The sequence below is a fragment of the Bison bison genome, unplaced genomic scaffold (assembly GCF_000754665.1).
Source record: "Bison bison bison isolate TAMUID 2011002044 unplaced genomic scaffold, Bison_UMD1.0 scf7180017864516, whole genome shotgun sequence".
Classification (NCBI taxonomy): Eukaryota; Metazoa; Chordata; class Mammalia; order Artiodactyla; family Bovidae; genus Bison; species Bison bison.
Window position 1 is genome coordinate 2684939 of NW_011495069.1, and position 17197 is coordinate 2702135.

A 17197-nucleotide genomic window follows, 5' to 3' on the forward strand; every position below is an offset into this window, starting at 1 on the left:
AAAGTACCTCATGCTTCTTTGTAGTCACTAGTCCCTTCTCTTCTTCCCCAGATTCTTGGAACCACTAATCTCATTTGCCTCTTGTAGTTTTGCCTTTGGTTTTCCCTGGTAGCTCAGCTGGTAAAGAATCTGCCTGTAATTCAGGAGACCCTGGTTTGATTCCTGGGTCTGGAAGATCCCCTGGAGAAGGGATAGGCAACCCACTCCAGTATTCTTGGGCTTCCCCAGTGGCTTGGACAGTAAAGAATCCACCTGCAATGTGGGAGTCCTGGGTTTGATCCCTGGGTTGGGAAGATCTGCTGGAGGAGGGCATGGCAGCCCACTCCAGTATTCTCGTCTGGAGAATCCCCAGGAGAGGGAACCTGGCGGGCTATAGTCCATGGTGTTGCAGAGCTGGACACGACTGAGCAACTAAGCACAGCACAGCACGGTTTTGCCTTTTCAGAGTGTCATATAAATGGAAATATATCACTTTTTGTGTCTGGCATAATGTCCTCCTAACAATCGCACTACAACAGGATCAAGTAGCTACTGCCTAGACGGGTGAGGACTCTTACTTTACAGGGACACGGCGAGCCGGAGGAAACGGTATCCGCGTGTGCTGTTTGCTCTGGGGCAGTGTCGTCGCGCGTCTTCCCAGGAGAGCCGTCGTGTTACTGAGGCGCGCTCTTCCTCCGGATGTCTTTGAGTCAGGAAGACTGGTTACCTCCTTCATTGTCCCAGTTCTGTACTGCTTAGCAGAAGTCATCAAAAGCATTTGAATATACAGCATAACAATCCTATTCTTGAAGGAGTATACTCTGTGCCAACTTAGTAACTACAGCTTGCCTATTGCTCCATCAATAGCTTTTTTAAAGTTTCTTAATTTTCTAGGTAGTTGTGGAAGATATTTTTCAGTTAGACTTTTTTTTTTTTCCTCTTAAATCCATGTATTTCTGTAGTGTTCCCTTTTATGAATTGCTTTTTTTCCCTCTTAAATCCATGTATTTCTGTAGTGTTCCCTTTTATGAATTGCTTAACAGTCAAAGTGTGTGTTTTCAAAATAAATACATTTTCTGTATACCGTAATTATCCACTAGGTTTCCCCCATCACCCCCTACCCCAGTGAAGCATCTTATAAAATTTGAGAGTTAAAACTGAATTAGCTTTTATATTAATAATGAGGAGGTTTATACTCAGCCTACTATTTTTTTTTTTTTGGCTGCAGATAGAATATATGCTTCTGTAAACAGTATAGACACATGTAAGTATAGACACGTATAGAAAGTGAACGTCCTCTGTGAGCTCCCTCACCTTGAGCAGCACAGTTAACACTTTGGTGACTGGTGCTCAAGTTATTTTTTCCTCTGGATAATACATACATAGTGTGTTGTTGTTATTTAAATATGTAAGTGCTGTAGGGATGACATCACTCACAGATTCTGATTGGCTAATTTCCTTCCCAGTAGTCTTCCTGGGAGATGAGTGGTGCTCTCTGTATTTTCTATGTGTCAAAACCAGACTCTATGCCCTTTGAGACCTAGATACTCTACCTGGAGAAAACTGCTGTGATTCTGAATGCTAGACCTGTGTGGTTCCTGTTTGTTTCATGGTTTTGCTGTGTTTTTAGACCACAGATCAGATCAGATCAGTCGCTCAGTCATGTCCGACTCTTTGCGACCCCATGAATCGCAGCATGCCAGGCCTCTCTGTCCGTCACCAACTCCCGGAGTTCACCCAGACTCACGTCCATCGAGTCAGTGATGCCATCCAGCCATCTCATCCTCTGTCGTCCCATTCTCCTCCTGCCCCCAATCCCTCCCATCATCAGAGTCTTTTCCAATAAGTCAACTCTTCGCATGAGGTGGCCAAAATACTGGAGTTTCAGCTTCAGCATCATTCCTTCCAAAGAAATCCCAGGGCTGATCTTCAGAATGGACTGGTTGGATCTTGCAGTCCAAGGGACTCTCAAGAGTCTTCTCCAAACCACAGTTCAAAAGCACCAATTCTTCGGCACTCAGCCTTCTTCACAGTCCAACTCTCACATCCATACATGACCACAGGAAAAACCATAGCCTTGACTAGACGAACCTTTGTTGGCAAAGTAATGTCTCTGCTTTTGAATATACTATCTAGGTTGGTCATAACTTTCCTTCCAAGGAGTAAGCGTCTTTTAATTTCATGCTGCAGTCACCATCTGTAGTGATTTTGGAGCCCAGAAAAATAAAGTCTGACACTGTTTCCACTGTTTCCCCATCTATTTCCCATGAAGTGATGGGATACTATTTAATAATAATGTCTTAGCTGCCTATGACTTCGCGCAAAGATAAGGAGGTGCTGATATTTGGGGGATTTAACAGACAGTCTCAGCCTTCTAAAGGACAGGTTGAGGATTACTCTGGAGCCTCTGTGGAGATGGTGGTTTGGGGGAAATGCCTAGGCTGCATCTCAGGGCGTGTGTTTCGCATGACTCCTGGGAGCGCTGTTCTGGCTGGGTTGTGCTCCAGGGGCGCAGTCACACAGAACACTGTGAGAGCAGCACCTCTGGGGTGTGCAGTGCAGGAGTGCTGCTCAGCTGTACGTGGTTTTGTTTTGAAATTGACATAGATGGGACATTTGTGTGTTTCTCAGTATGTGTTTGATGAAGAATGCTGTTTTTATTTTAAAGACAGGGTAGATTTTCTGTGAAGCCTAAGTATGAGGTCTTTCAATTTTATGGCCCCCTTTCAAGGTCTTGGGAAGGGTGATAGCAATTTTATATATTTTTTTCATCAAAGAGGGCCCCCAGTTTTCTGAGATGCAAGGCTCACAAATCTGCATCCTGAGCATTTGAGGGGCTGAGGGGTCCTGATGCTCCTGAAACTTAGACTTACTTAACTTTGTGGTAAATTTGCCCACTTACTTAACTTTGTGGTAAATTTGTTTTTGAACATGCCTTTTCAAATGGCTTTATTTCTACTTAGTTGCATATTAAGTACATGGAATCATACACACATGAGTGGGAGAAAGATGATTCAGAACTTGCTTAGGACGCATCACAGTGGTGCTCCCAGTCGGTGTTGTAGAGAGCCTGTGGACGGGGCGTCCTGGGGGCCAGGTGGCCTTTCTCTTCCGACGTGGACACCGCAGACCCTCGCTGGCATCTCCTCTCCCTCTGCCTGCAGATCCGCGGCACAGACAGGAGCAACGGGCGGGAGCTGCACATCGCGTACCGGCACGGCGAGCACTATGACAGCGTGCGCAGGCTCAACGACAACTCAGAGGCGCCCGCACGCCTGCAGACGGAGGTGAGCGGGGCCGGCGTCCTCTGCTCTCAGCCCTGTGGGGATCCGGTCGGGGGCTCCGTGCCCTGGAGCCAGAAGCCAGGCACGTTTTCATAGAAAGCTGCCTCTAAGAATCTGTGGGCTTGTTTTTTTTTTTTTTTTTAAACTTTGTTCATTTGGGTGAGGGCAGTGGATAAAATTGTCATTCTGCTGCTTTCCCTCACAGTGATGGCTGTGGTTGCATGAATATAATTTATATAAACATTTAAAATTACTTCCATGTTTTAAAATTGATTCATGCTTCGTATCTAAAATTTGGGAACTATAGAAAAAGTAAAGAAGAGAATAAAACATAACACGAATCAGCGTTTTTGTAACTGTTTTCGTATTTGTATAGCTTTTCCCATTATTTCGTATGTCTTTCCTCACGTGATCAGACACTTTCTTTGTAATTTAAAGACACACGGTGCGGGTCACTCTGTCCCCGTTTGCCTCTCTGGTGACAGTGGGTGCGGCCACTGTTGTTAGCACACCGTAAAGCCGCCTACAGGTGTGTGCATATCAGGCACCACGTGCGTGTGTGCATGCGGTCTAGCTTAGCTAGAGCGCGCGCTCCTCACCCACAGTCGCGGCATCCTCTGCGTAGCGTTCTGCGCTGCACGTTTCAAATGGAACATATCTCGGAGTTTAATTCATAGCAGGACATAAGGAACTTCCTACATCTTTTTAAACGGCTCCGTGGTTACTTAGTGTGTGGATGCATTATGATGTGCTTCATTAGGCCCTTCGATGGACTTTAGATGGCTTTCAAACTTGGTTTTTACAAACAACACACAGTGCCTTACATGCATGTCTTTTCACACACGCGCGGGTGTATCTGTGGAGTAAATCCCTAGAAGGCTCTTTCCGCGTGGAGGATGTGTGCGTCTATGGCTTGGTGGCTTTGCCAGGCTGTTCCCTGCCGCAGTCTCACCAGCCTGTCCTCCCACTTGCAGCGTGTCTCTTCTGTACCTTTGCCGACACAGTGTGTTACCAGTTTTTAAATCTGTGTCACTCAGGGAAAAATCCTAACAGAATTTTAATTTCTATTTTTCTTATTAATGAGCTTATACATCTTTTCTTGTGTTTAAAACCAGTTTGTACTTTCCTGTGTGTGAACTGTATGCATGTTCTTTATTTTTTTTCTGTTCAGTCTTCTTAATGATTTTTGGGAAATCCTTTATGTACTAGGGAAATTAGCCTCTATTTGAGATATGAGTTGCAAAATTTTTTTCAGTCTGTTATCTTTTTATTACTTCTCATATTGTCTTTGCTATGAAGGAATTTTAGATTTTTATGTGGTTAAATTTATCTCATTTTCAAGACATCAGGTAAATGTCTTCTGGGTTTTTGGGTCATAATTAGGAAGCTCTTTCCCATTCTGAGTTTAAAAAGAATTTTCACATACTTTATTTTAGTACTTCTGTATGTTCATTTTTTAAAAGAAAATTAGGTCACGTCTCTATTTGGTACTTACATTGTACAGATGTGAGTGTATGGATTCAACTGTATTTTTCCTTGTTGTTACTTCCTTGAGCCCAAACTGCTTATTTTTATAATTACACGTCTTTTTCTCCATTGATGTAGCTTGCTGCTGCTTCCATGTACTAAGTTCCCATATGTAGTTGGGTCTATTTCTAGACATTGAGTCTATTCCACTGTTTTTTTCTGTTCAGATGTTCATGTGTTCATTGTTTTAATTAAGAAAGTATATTTTAAAATCTAGTAGAATTTTTCACCCATCATTATTTTCTTTTTTTATGGTTGCCTGTATATTTTTGCTTTTTTGTTTTATATATATGACTGTTAGAATAAGTTTGTCTAGCTAAAAAGTCCCGGTAGTATTTCCTTTCATTGTAATCTCGTTAAATTAACAAACAAGCAGACACTGACATCTGTATGATGTTGGATCTTCCTAGCCGGGAACCTGGTGATCTTTTTATTTGTTTAATCGACTGTTTTCGGTTATCTGCAGGAGCGTTTTTTCATATAGATCTATCCCATTTTTTGCTGATCTTACTCTTACATGTTTTGTGTTTTCCGACCCTTTTGTAAGGAAAGGGTCTTTTTTCCCTTTACATTTGTAGATATGAAATTTGATAACAAAATATTAGTTATGGATATACTCAGCTAGCCTACAGAGTTTTCTTTCTTTTTAATTGAGGTAAAGTTCACATAACGTAAAATTCACCATTTTCATGTGTACAGTTCATTGGCACTGAATACACCCACAAAGCTGAATAAACACTTCCTCTATCCAGTTCCAAATAATTTTCAACACCCCACAAGAAAGCCTGGTGCCCATTAAGCAGTTACTGCCCATTGCTTTTCAGCCCCAGCCGTCACCAGTCTACTTTCTGTCTCTGGTTTTACTTTTTCTGGACATTTTTTATAAATGGAATCACACTCTGTGTGGCTTTTCAGGTCTGGCTTTCCTCAGCGTGATGTTTCTAGGTTCATCCACGTCACTGCACATCCCATTACTTAGTTCCTTTGCAGGGTCGAGTAGTACTCCCGTTTTATTGATACACCACACTTTGTTTACCCTTTCATCTGTTGATGGGCATTTGAGTGGTTTCTGTTCTTTGGCTGCTGTGAATAGCGCTGCTGTGGTTATTTGGGTGTAGTGTTTGTTTGCGTACCTGTTCTCAACGTTTTGGGAGTACAGTGACCTTTGAACAAGGGGTCAGGGGTACCAGTGATGCACAGCTGAAAATCTGAGTGTAACGTAGTTCACTTGCAGATCTGAGCTTCTGTGTCTGCAGTTCTGCACTTAGGTTTGGCCAGTGCTGAATTGCGCAGCACTAAGGCCTTGGCCCCTGGGCGTCTGTGTGAGCGCACCTGTGCAGTCCAGGTCTGTCAGCTGGCTGTGGGAGTGACGCGCTGGGCCCTGTGCTGACTCTGCCTTGAGCTTTCTGGGAAACTACCGTGCTGTCCTCCGCAGTGCATAGCTGCTCTGTTTCACGTTCCCACCAGCGGAGTGCGCAGGGCTTCACTTTCTCTCCATCCTCACAGCACTTGTTATGTTTCCTTCTTTCTTGTTAAAACTGCAGCCAGCCTACAAGATGTGAAGTGGCATCTTGTGGTTTTGATTTTCATTCCGTGTGATTAACGATATTCAGCATCTTTTCATGTGCTCGTTTGCCATTTGTTTATCTTTGAAGAGATGTCTGTTCAAGTCCTTTGCACGTGTTTTAATTGCACTTTTTGTGATTTGGTTGTTGAGTTCTAAAAAGCTCTTTATATACTCTGGACACTAGATTCTTATATGACTCTCCAGAATTCTTTTTGTTTGAAGTAGTTTTTTTTGTTTTGTTTTCTGTCTCTTTTAAAGGTGTAGAATTATCTGAAAATAGTGATACCTTTTCTTCCTTTTCAGTTTTATACTTCTAATTTTTCTTTACTGGGGGGCTGATTGCATTGCTGTTCTCCAAGACGTTGTTAAATAACCACGGTGGTGGTGAAGCTCCTTGTTGTGTTCCTTACTTGAGTGGGAATGAAGCTCCATTCTGTGGGTAATTTAACTACACCCACGCTCAGAAACCTGTAGTTGTTGGCAGTTATTCACCACCCTTCGTGGCAGTGGGATGAGCACTTTTACATAAATCCTTTCTGTCTGTGATATTATTTCCTTGGATAAATTTCAAAGAATCCTGATACACATAGCCAGACTGTTAGGGTAAACTTTTAGAATAGGTTTTGCTTTTTATTATACATTCTATGGAATATACTGCCCATCGCTGGCTCCCACTTGCCCTTTTATTGGCAGAAAGCGAAGGTGTCCTTGCTTATGTTCCACTCGCTGCATTAATAGCAAGCAGAGGGAGAAAGTGATCGGAAGCCACGGACGGATGACTTTAGCTTTTCTGAAATGGGCTTAGGTCATAAAGTCCTGTGGATACCAAGTGAGTGGCCCTTGGTGGCTTTAGAATTGGGACTACAGGTTCCCATGAGTGTGGTGGTAGTACAGGAAGTTGGCAGACTCACGCTCACCTGTGATGATCTGCTCTGGACAGGAGCTCCAGCACACAGCTTGCTGAGCCAATAGAGCCTAGGGAAGCAGGTGAGAGTCGGGTGTGTGTCTCTGCAAGGTGAGCTGTCCTGCTGAAAGAGCTCATTGGGTGCTCACGTAGAAGACTGATTCTGTTACTAGGCTCACAGCTCTAGAATCCAGCTGAGACAAGTATGTGCTGCCCGAGTCAGCAGTCATTGCCAAAACGTTGGTCTCTAATGCCATTTTTAGAGAAGGCAATGGCACCCCACTCCAGTACTCTTGCCTGGAAAATCCCATGGACGGAGGAGCCTGGTAGGCTGCAGTCCATGGGGTCGCAAAGAGTCGGACACGACTGAGCTACTTCACTTTCATGCATTGGAGAAAGAAATGGCAACCCACTCCAGTGTTCTTGCCTGGAGAATCCCAGGGGTGGGGGAGCCTGGTGGGCTGCCGTCCATTGGATCGCGCAGAGTCAGACCCGACTGAAGTGACTTAGTAGTAGTAATGCCATTTTTACTGAACAGTTTATCCCATATCTTAGGCCTTCTTTTAAAAAAAAAAAAAGCTTTATTTGTTCCAGGTCTTCGCTGTGGCACCTGGGGCGTTTGATCTTCACTGCGCCTTGCAGGAGCTTCAGTTGTGGCTGTGAACTCTTTGTGGCATGTGGGAGCTAGTTCCCTGACAGGGGTCAGACCTGGGCCTGCTGCATTTAGAATGTGGGGTCTTAGCCACAGGACCAACAAGGAAGTCCCTGGGCCTTTCCTCTTAATACTTCAAGTTGTGGCCTGGAATCTCAGTGTGTGAATGAAATTTAGCTTAGTGCTTTCTGTTCCTTTAAGATTGTTTCTGAATGTTTTTTCATATATTTGAATGTTTTGAGATGATGGAGTATTTTCCTGTATTCAAAATTCTGAACATAAGTTGCTAGAGTTCCATGATTATCACTCTTTCTGCGTCCTTTAGTTTCAGATGCTTCATCAAGATGAATCAAATAAAAGAGAGAAGAGCAGGGCAAAGGGAGTCGACTCTGAGGATGACCTGCGAGATGAAGTAGAAGATGCTGTCCAGAAAGTCTGCAATGCAACTGGGTGTTCTGTTAGTATTTGTCGTGTGGTAACTGTGATTTAGCAGCGGTCCCTGACCTTTTTGGCACCAGGAAGTGGTTTCGTGGAAGACAGTTTTTCCACAGATCAAGGGGACCTGGGGGATGGTGGTTTTGGGATGATTCAAGTTCATTACATTTACCGTGCACTTTATTTCTAATCTAACGCCACCGCCGATCTGATAGGAGGGACTGGTCCGTGGCCTGGAGGTTGGGGATCCCAGGTTTATAGACAGGCATTGTTGAAAACCCGTCGGTACAGGTTTAACTTTTTGAGAAACTGCCACACTGTTACGGCCTCACTCTAGCATACCAACACCCGGTGAGCCAAAGCAGGCCCATGATGTTTGTAGTTTGATTTAGTTATGTAGTGTGACTTACTGAGAGCTGTTTATTCGTTTCTGTCTTGTTTTCTCCAGTTTACCCAGTATTGTTCAAAATCCTAAGAAAGTATGTGGATTTATTATTTTCTGACTAGTGCACTTTTATATGAATTCACTTTATTAAACAGTTATTTCAGGTGTTCACCTTACTGAGAATATGAAGACATTTTCTAGATAGAAAGTCTTGAAACCTTGCCTCAGTTGCATCATTTTGCGCATCAAATTGTTGACGTAGAGATGGACAGGAAAGTACACCCAGGTTCCCATGTGTTCTTTGTTTCTTTCATAGGATTTTAGTTTGATAGTTCAGAACCTAGAAGCTGAAAATTATAATATTGAATCTGCGATCATTGCCATGCTGCAGATGAACCCGGGGAGAAGAAATAGTAAGTCTGTGATTGATATTCCTAAGCTTTCAAGATGATTATGTTGGTGATTTTTCAAATATTTAATTTTAATATTTTTATTAATAATTGGAGAACAATTGCCTTATAATGTTGTGCTGGTTTCTGCTGCACAACAGCATGAATAAACTCTTAAGTACGCATATATCCTTCCCTGTGGGGCCTCCCCTCCGCAGTCCCCCCCCAAGTCATAGGTCATCATAGGCCACCAGGCTGAGCTCACTGTGCTGCGTGGAGCTTCCCGCTGGCCCTGTCTACACGGGGTGGTGTGCGTGTGTCAGTGTCACTCTCTCAGCTCCTTTCCACAGGTCGGTTTTCTGTGTCTGTGTCTCTGTTTCTGCCCTGTAACTAGGCTCATCAGTGCCGTTTTTCTAGATTCCATGCGGTGCATTGATAGATGGGATCAATTTTTCACTTTTAATCACGTGGCAGGTAGTTAACTGTATTGTCATTTATTCATTTAGCAGTTGTTTATTGAGCACCTTGTGTGTGCAGGCGATTTTTCCTGGTTGCTAGCTCTGCATCGGGAAGCGTGTAGTCTGGGGGTGGAGGGGCAAGGTGGAGGCAGGTAAATAAACTGGTGTAATCATATGTAATGAAGTTGGGGTACAGGGTGCTAGGGCGCGCATGTGAAGGCCACCTAGCCAGTTTTGGACGAGCGGGCAGTGTCAGGGAAGACTTAGCCTTTTAGAAAGAAGATTCCGTTATAATACCAGAATGATAACTGAAGTGGAATGGAGAGAAAAATTACTTTTCTAATGGAAATATTTACATTATTAGCATCAGTCAACTGGTGATGATTCAGAATTTTTCTTTGCTTAAACTGAGTTTAATTGTATGATTCAGAGGAAGGAAAAAAATGTTAATATCTGTTTTTGTAAGTTATTTATTTTTTGAATGATTTCAGTATTCATTGCCAGACATTTTATGCCAGATACTGTTCCTGGCATTATATTAATACTTTTCTGATTGGGTATTTTATTATCCTCCTTATATGTTTGTTGTACCTTCTTAGAAAGCTGATCGTGTGATTTTAAAGCAGCACCAAACAGAGTCTGTGCTACCCCGTGTGGTGTGTACTTGACGGGGCTAAGTGAGGCTGAGGAACTAAACTTAAAATTTCATTTAACTTTATTTTTAATTTAAACAGCCACATGTGGCTAGTAGCCACTGTATTGGAGAGCACAGTTTTAGAGCTTATTTCCTTTCTGTTTTAGGGGTACAAATGAAAGATTTCTCCCTAAAAATTCATGTTAAAAAGTGGTTTAAACTGATAAAGCACTCAGCTGGTAGGAAGCTGATGAGAGGATTGGTCAATGGGTTATTTTAAAATTTCTCTTCCAAATTTTACCAATAATTTTTTCCTTATGTTCCCCACTGTATTGACTTGATACTGGAATTTTGCCTCAAGGAAACTTGCTCTCCGAATGACAGTGATATAGGGAGCCAGGTACTTTGAGTCTTTTAACACTTGTCATGGTGTGTAACTATCTTAGATTTTCAGTTTAACAAACCGTCTTTCTCTGAAAGATGCAGAGGAGAAGCTTGAGCCCAGTGGTGGAGTGCTGACGCAGTGCGGTCCTTTATGGGAAGAGGGTGGCAGTGGCACCAGAATCTTCGGAAATCAGGGTGTAAATGAAGGCAGGACCGAAAGCAGTAAGGCGCGGGCCAGCCCTGCTGAAGAAAACACAGCAAATAAAAACCAGCTCCCAAAGGTAGGCGTGCTGGGGTTGCCGGGGTAAATGGTGAGTGAGTGAGTGAGTGAAGTCACTCAGTCGGGGCTCTGTAATTTGGCAGCCGTGGCGGGAACTTGGAGCTCGCGTTCGTGTGTGATTTTATTTTGATTTATAAAGTGGTTACTGTAGGAAGTACGGGGAGTGCCTGGGGGTATATGATGAAGCGGAATGAAGACCCCACTTGTCCCGGTTGGACTTTGCAGTGACGCACAGAAGGAAGTATACTCTGAGTTCCTGCTCTGTACACACAGATCGGCTCCTCCTCCTGCCTAATGTCACAGCGTGTGGGTGGCTTTCTTGGCTGATCATGTGATTGCATCCCATTTGTTGTAAATGCTGTCACCTTTAGCGAACACCTTGTGTATAAATCTTTGTATATTGCATTATTCGCTTGGCTAGAGTCCCAGAAGAAGAATTAGCAGGTTAAAGGGCATGGAAATGTGAATCTTTTTAAGATCTTCTGGTAAGTTGTCAGATGCTTCCAAGAAAAGTTGTGCTTCTCCCTTCCCAGCCCAACACTCACAAGCAATATATGACGCCATGACTTTTACTGAATTTGGGACCTCTTGTTAAGATTTTTACCAGGAAGTTCTGAGCTTAGAATGTAACGTAATGTAAAAAGTCACAGGCAGGGGCTGAGATGCAGGAAGCTTGTAAGGATTCTCTTAGGACCCCTGGGGCAGTATACACAAAAAGGCATCCTGTGGCATTTTTGAGCATTGTCTCCAGCTGGCCTAGGGTTAATGTTTCTTTAGGTCACTTTGACTTACTTTATGAGGAGAATGGAATTGCCTATATTTGCTGGCCTGGTGCGGGGATGTACACTTGGACTGACTCACACGGCAGTCTCCTCTCTCAGGTCACAAACAAACAGAGGCGAGAGCAGCAGCGACTAGAGAAGAAGAAACGACAGGAGGAGAGGCACCGCCACAAAGCCCTGGAGAGCAGGAGCCACAGGGGCAGCAACAGAAGCGAGGCTGACGCGAGCACCCAGGTCACCTTGGTGAAGACCTTCGCGGCTCTCAGCATCTGACTCTGGCCTCCTGGGAGTTGGGGAAGCGAGTGGAAAGTGGAAGGCTGTGTGCCAGGCTTTCCAGTGAGGCCGTCCTTTTACAGAACAAAACTCAACCCACAGAATCATTCACTGAGTTAGTTTCCTTCAAGCTGCCTCTTTTTTGTTCAGAGTTTTGTCCAGTGATGTGTTTTATTTAATGAAAGTGCAGTGAAGCCATTCATGTTCTGTGTTTAAAATACCGAGTTTTAGGGGTGGATAGTTAGGTAAAAAAAAAAAACACAAAAAACTTTTAAGTGTGGTTTTATTTGTCCTGAAAATTTAGAGTTTGGTGACCCTGGGATCTTTCCTTAACACTTGGGGTGAGTTTTGCTGTAATTGTGGATGAAGTAGTTTAGATTAATTGCTAGAAATTCAGAGGACAAGTTTCCTTTGTTTCTGTTTCATTTTCAAACAGACATTAATATGCAGGATAGTTTATAAATGATCTCCAACTCAGGTACATGTTTAGAATTAACTTTCTTCTACTCCAAGTTAATCAGAGAATAATTCAGGAAATGTTTTTCCAAAGTAATGTGATAGGGAGGTTGTGGCCTGTAGTCAGGGTGGCGGTTAAACAACCGCGTTTCTCTTCCTGGTGGTGATGTTCAGATGGGATTGCAGGCACTGCCGGTTCGTTTGTACTCAAGCCATATGATAAATGGGCCTGACTGTTAACTAGGCCTGGGCCTTGCGGGAAAGTTGGTCGTGTTGCTGAGTGTTTGATACTTGCTTCTTGGTGGTAAGAAGGTGTTGCATGACTGCTTATGATACAGGTCTGGGATTCTGAAAGCATGCAGTCCAGAATCCGTAGTTGTGAAGGGAAAGATCACGAGAGTCTGAGGTTTTGCACAGGAGGAGTCTGAAGAGTTCTTTTTGTTTTGTATGGAGAGAGTGTCTGGAAGACTTGCTAAGGTTTTTCATGTTCACATTTTAAGTGAGTGACTGTCTTTTCTTTCTTGCTATTCTAGATTTAGAGAGATTCCTTCAGAGGGAAAGTAACTTGAGCTGTTGCTTAATTTGTTAGTATTGTGAAAATGAAATCCCATAAAGTGCTGCACTTTCTTCTTTCTAGTTAAGCCCTGATTGGGATTTTGCTCTTGGGAAAACTCTCCAGCACCCTCTGGAAGTCGTCAGGGACTTAGGTTAGACCAGCTGGGCTGAGAAAGCACTGTGGCTGAGGCCCTGCCGTGGCTGCACAGTGCTGAAATAGTCGGGTTTGGGCAGTGGGAGGCATCGTTCCTCAAACTGAGTTAGATGGATGTGAGCTTTAAAACTGACCCTTCAAGTGGCCAGTCTTGGACCGTTTTGCCTTTTGAGGACCTGGTATTGGAAGAAATAATATATGCTGAACTGAAAGGTGAACTACTGGTTTTCTCCTCCATCTCAGATTTCAAAATTACAAGAGTTCCAAGGCAAACGGAAAACGACAAGAAGGTTTTGACACGTATAGACATAGCATTGTGTGGGCTGCCCTTGGATTCAGCGGGTTGTCTCTATCAGCAGGTGATTTGCTTTCTTTGGTTTTGATTATGTGTTTTAATTTTCTGTGTGTTGGACTTTGGTAACTTTTCATGGTTGGAGCCTCAGTAGTCTCTTGGAGGTTGCCCCCAGGACACGCTGGTACAGTACAGGAGCCTAGCAGGTTTAGAAACTGCAGAGTGTGAGTAAGAGCTTCTGGCGCTCAGTGCGAGGAGGTGAGCCGTCTCTGTTGCCTCGCTGTCTCCAAGGGAGCGCGCACCACTGCTTCAGGCTCTGTTCTCCTGGCTTTCCACTGTGGCCGAGCATCTGAGTGGGCGCTGCTTCTTGAATGTTTGTACTGTGAGGATTCAGGAGACCAGCTCCTCTCACACGATTAAGCAGTTAGGAGTCTGAAATAGCTGAGGGAGACCCATCGTCAGAAGTAGGATTGCTTTATTTTCATGGCTAAAGATCGTGGCCTTGGGCTCTGTTGGGTTTTAGAAGTTGCTAAAGAGTTACTATAGAATATTGGGTGCATTTATTTATGAATTACCTAATTCTGAGGATGCGCTTCGCCTTTTCTTGGGTAAAGTAACTGGTTTTAAAAACTAATCTAGTGGCTTCAGTAATTTTCTTTTATTACTATTTCACAGTTTTCCAGTTATAATTGGTCTGTGTTCAGTATGTTAATTATTAGGGATGGGGTACATGTATCCAACTGTAGTGATATCTTCTAGCTAAGGGTTTAACTGTAAACCTCACTGCCTCTGTCCCACCAGAGTATGAGGTAGGTGCAGTCCATGTGGTGGCTGGTGGCCTTGGTAGGCTCGGGAGAACCCCCTTATTGGCAGCCAGGTGGGGGCCTGGCGTGTTTGCTGGTCCTGGGCTGACTGCTCAGTGCCGGTTGCCCGTGCAGTTACTCAGGGGCACAGCGTAGTGAGGAGTGACGTTTTCTTAACCTCTGAGGCTGTTAGATGTTTGTTCTGGGGGGTTATCTCCGTAGCTTTGGTCAGGAGAAAGGGGATGGGGTGGTGGTCCATAGCGGCTTACTTGTCTTATAAGCTGTACATAAAAGTTTCTTGAATTTTTTTTAAAAAAAGATTTTTTTAAAAGGTCAAAATAAGAAATAAAATTTTAGTGGCAACAGCTTTGTACTAGAGAGGTAGATGCATTAAAACAGCGTAGAACCACAACTTCTAAATTAATATAGTTGCCACCAGGAGATGTTAGAGAGAAGTTGTGTATGTATATTGGATTTTTCAATAATAGCGTATGCTTTTAGGAGTGAAGTCTGGCTGAAGAATTGTGGCAGAAAGGAGTCTCAAAGGGTCGAGCTTGTCTGTGGTTCCCCCTGTAAGCTCTGAATACACTTCCACACCCCGTGTGATTCCGAGGGCTGGTGAAGTGGGAGCTCTGCTGTGGGGCAGCTGGGGCCGGGCTTGGAGGGGGTGGTTCCTGACGCGCCGCCTCCCCGCCCAGGGAGCTCTGCCGGCGACGGGGGCGCCGCGCCGTGTTCCATAGGTGGGATCAGGACTTGGCGCGGGGCCGTGCCTGCCTCGTGGGAGTCCTGTCCTCGGTGTGCAGTCTCTCTCACTCTGAGAAGCTCTCTAGACTGCCTGGGCGTTACCAGGTCCACAGGGAACACCGTCAGGTTACCTCTGTGAGACGTTCAACCCAGAGCGTGCAGTCGGCTGAAGGAAACTTGGGTTCCTCGTCAGGGCTGACTCACACTCAGCCTGGCCAGAAGTGTCGGTGTGGGCGGCGTGACGGGGGAGCTTCTTGCTTTCGGTGCCGTGGCCCTCTGGCTCCACTTGGGGTAGACGCGTAGCTCTTCACCTTTTTACCTCAAGGCTCTGTCTATCTGTGGCAAACCTTTAGACTCAGAGTCTGATGCAGTTTTTTTGTTTATTTTTGTTTGTTTGTTTTGGCGTTTTCATCATTCACTGTTTCATCATCTCAGCCTTCAGAACAAGTGTTGCTCAGACTCTGGGGCCTCCGACGGCTGTTCTGAGGCGATTTGATAACGGCACTTTCCGCAAGGTGTGTCTTTCTGACTCTAAAGCAAACTGTATGTTTCCACTGATGTCGTTAAGTTGAAGATCTCGATTTTAAATGATGGCCGATCTTCTGCCGTCACCTGCGAGAGAGGGGACCGACAGTTGGTTTGCAGCAGAGACACTGAGCAGCAGTCACGAAGTGCGTGCATAGAACTGAGCTCAGAAGGTGCCCCCAGAACCCGGCCCTGGGCAGGATTTGGGCCTTGTCCACTGCCTGTCCCCATGTGTCCAGGGTAACATGCCCCGTGAAAACCTCAGGCTCTTACCCATTTCCTCGGAGGGATTACCTTCTAGAGTCCTGCTCCCGTAGTTCAGACTACTTTGTAACTCGATTAAATTGTCTAGCATCCTTGCAGAGTTACTCGAGAAGGAGCTGATGCCAGTGAAGAAGAATTTCCGTGAAAGCGCGAACGTGTGTGTGGTGACCTTGCTGTGAGCAGGGCGTCCCTCGGTCCAGAACCGCTGGTGCTCGCTGTGCCGCAGCGCCGGGCAGTCACGACCGCTGGGCGAAAGCTCGGCGGCCCAGCCTCCCGCTCCCATCTCAGCATCCACCGGGGCACCGTTGCCAGCTGTCCGTGATGGGGGTTTGAGTGTGGCCCCAGGCCTCGGCCTGCACGCCGATCCCTCGGCCACAGCTGGAGTGCGGCTGGGGCTCCTCTCCTGGTTCATCTTCTGAGGGGAACGGCCCTCGGCCTCCCCGGAGCAACCCTTCCAGCATCCACCAGCAGTGAGCACCGTGAGAAGGGAGGAGCCGGGAGCCTGACGGCAGACCTCTGTTCCCCGTGCTAACGGGGAAGCGCTGGTGGGCGTTAGTCCCCTTGACGAGGGAGGGCAGGTGGGTCTGTGGAGAACACCAGAGCCCCTGTGGCTCAGCCACCTTCTCTTTTTCTCCTAATTGCACTATACTTGCTCTCGCTGCAGTCCGGAGATACCCAAGACCTCCGTGGGGTCGTGACCCAGAGACTTGGCAAGTCTCGCCTTATCCGTGGAGCTTGACAGGGAGAAATGTGACCATTGTCTGATGTCTGTAGTTCATTTCTTCCTTCTTTCCTTGCGTTGTGTTACTCTGAAGCGTTTTGTTTTTATTTACCAAAGTACTGTACTTGGCTATTTGCAGTGTTTCCAAAACCAAATATTTTCCTTTTTTGTGTTTTTAATCTTCAATACTTGGTGCAATAGAAGCTGCAAAGATGTGCCACTTTATCTACGAAATGGAGTTTTGTACACCAATAAATTCTAGTTTAAAGACAGAGTTTCGAGTTGTCTTTGTCACTGTCTGACCGCCGTTTGACGGCACGAGATGGAGAGCCTGCCGGTCCTTCTCAGAGACTTTGCAGGAAACTGGGCCTGTTCTGCCCGTGGACAGTCGTTTGGGATCTCACTGAGCTCAAGCATCTGATTGCAGCTTCCATCCAGGTGAGTGTGGCCGCGCACACGGGGGGCCCTCCTCCTCTTTCCACCTGGTGTCTAAGAAGGTCTCTCATAGTTAGCAGTTGTCTAAATACAGAGCAGCTGTCTTTTGGCTGCCCCGAGGGTTTCTCTAGAACTCTGGGGCTTGGTTTGACTCCATTCCAGGAGGGATCGCCTTCCCCCAGACACACGTGGGCAGCAGTGACTGCACAGGTTACCTGGAAGAGGTGCTCGGGACGGGGAGGGGCAGGCGGCCACAGAGCGCCAGACGGATGGGACCCCTGGGCGAGACCGCCGGGGCAGGTCCCGAGGCCAAGG

At 45.4% G+C, this 17197-nt stretch overlaps 1 protein-coding gene across 1 annotated transcript in view; it reads left to right on the top strand.

Annotated features, from left to right (window-relative positions):
• The window catches only part of OTUD3 (OTU deubiquitinase 3), a 27032-nt gene extending 10311 nt beyond the window's left edge, over positions 1 to 16721 (top strand). The window contains exons 3-7 of the mRNA XM_010829945.1: positions 3144 to 3266; positions 8239 to 8370; positions 9050 to 9146; positions 10695 to 10879; positions 11760 to 16721. Coding sequence (XP_010828247.1) covers positions 3144 to 3266; positions 8239 to 8370; positions 9050 to 9146; positions 10695 to 10879; positions 11760 to 11933 — 711 coding nt within the window. The 3' untranslated portion in view covers positions 11934 to 16721. The remainder of the gene's footprint in view (positions 1 to 3143; positions 3267 to 8238; positions 8371 to 9049; positions 9147 to 10694; positions 10880 to 11759) is intronic.
• The last annotated feature ends 476 nt before the right edge of the window (positions 16722 to 17197 follow it).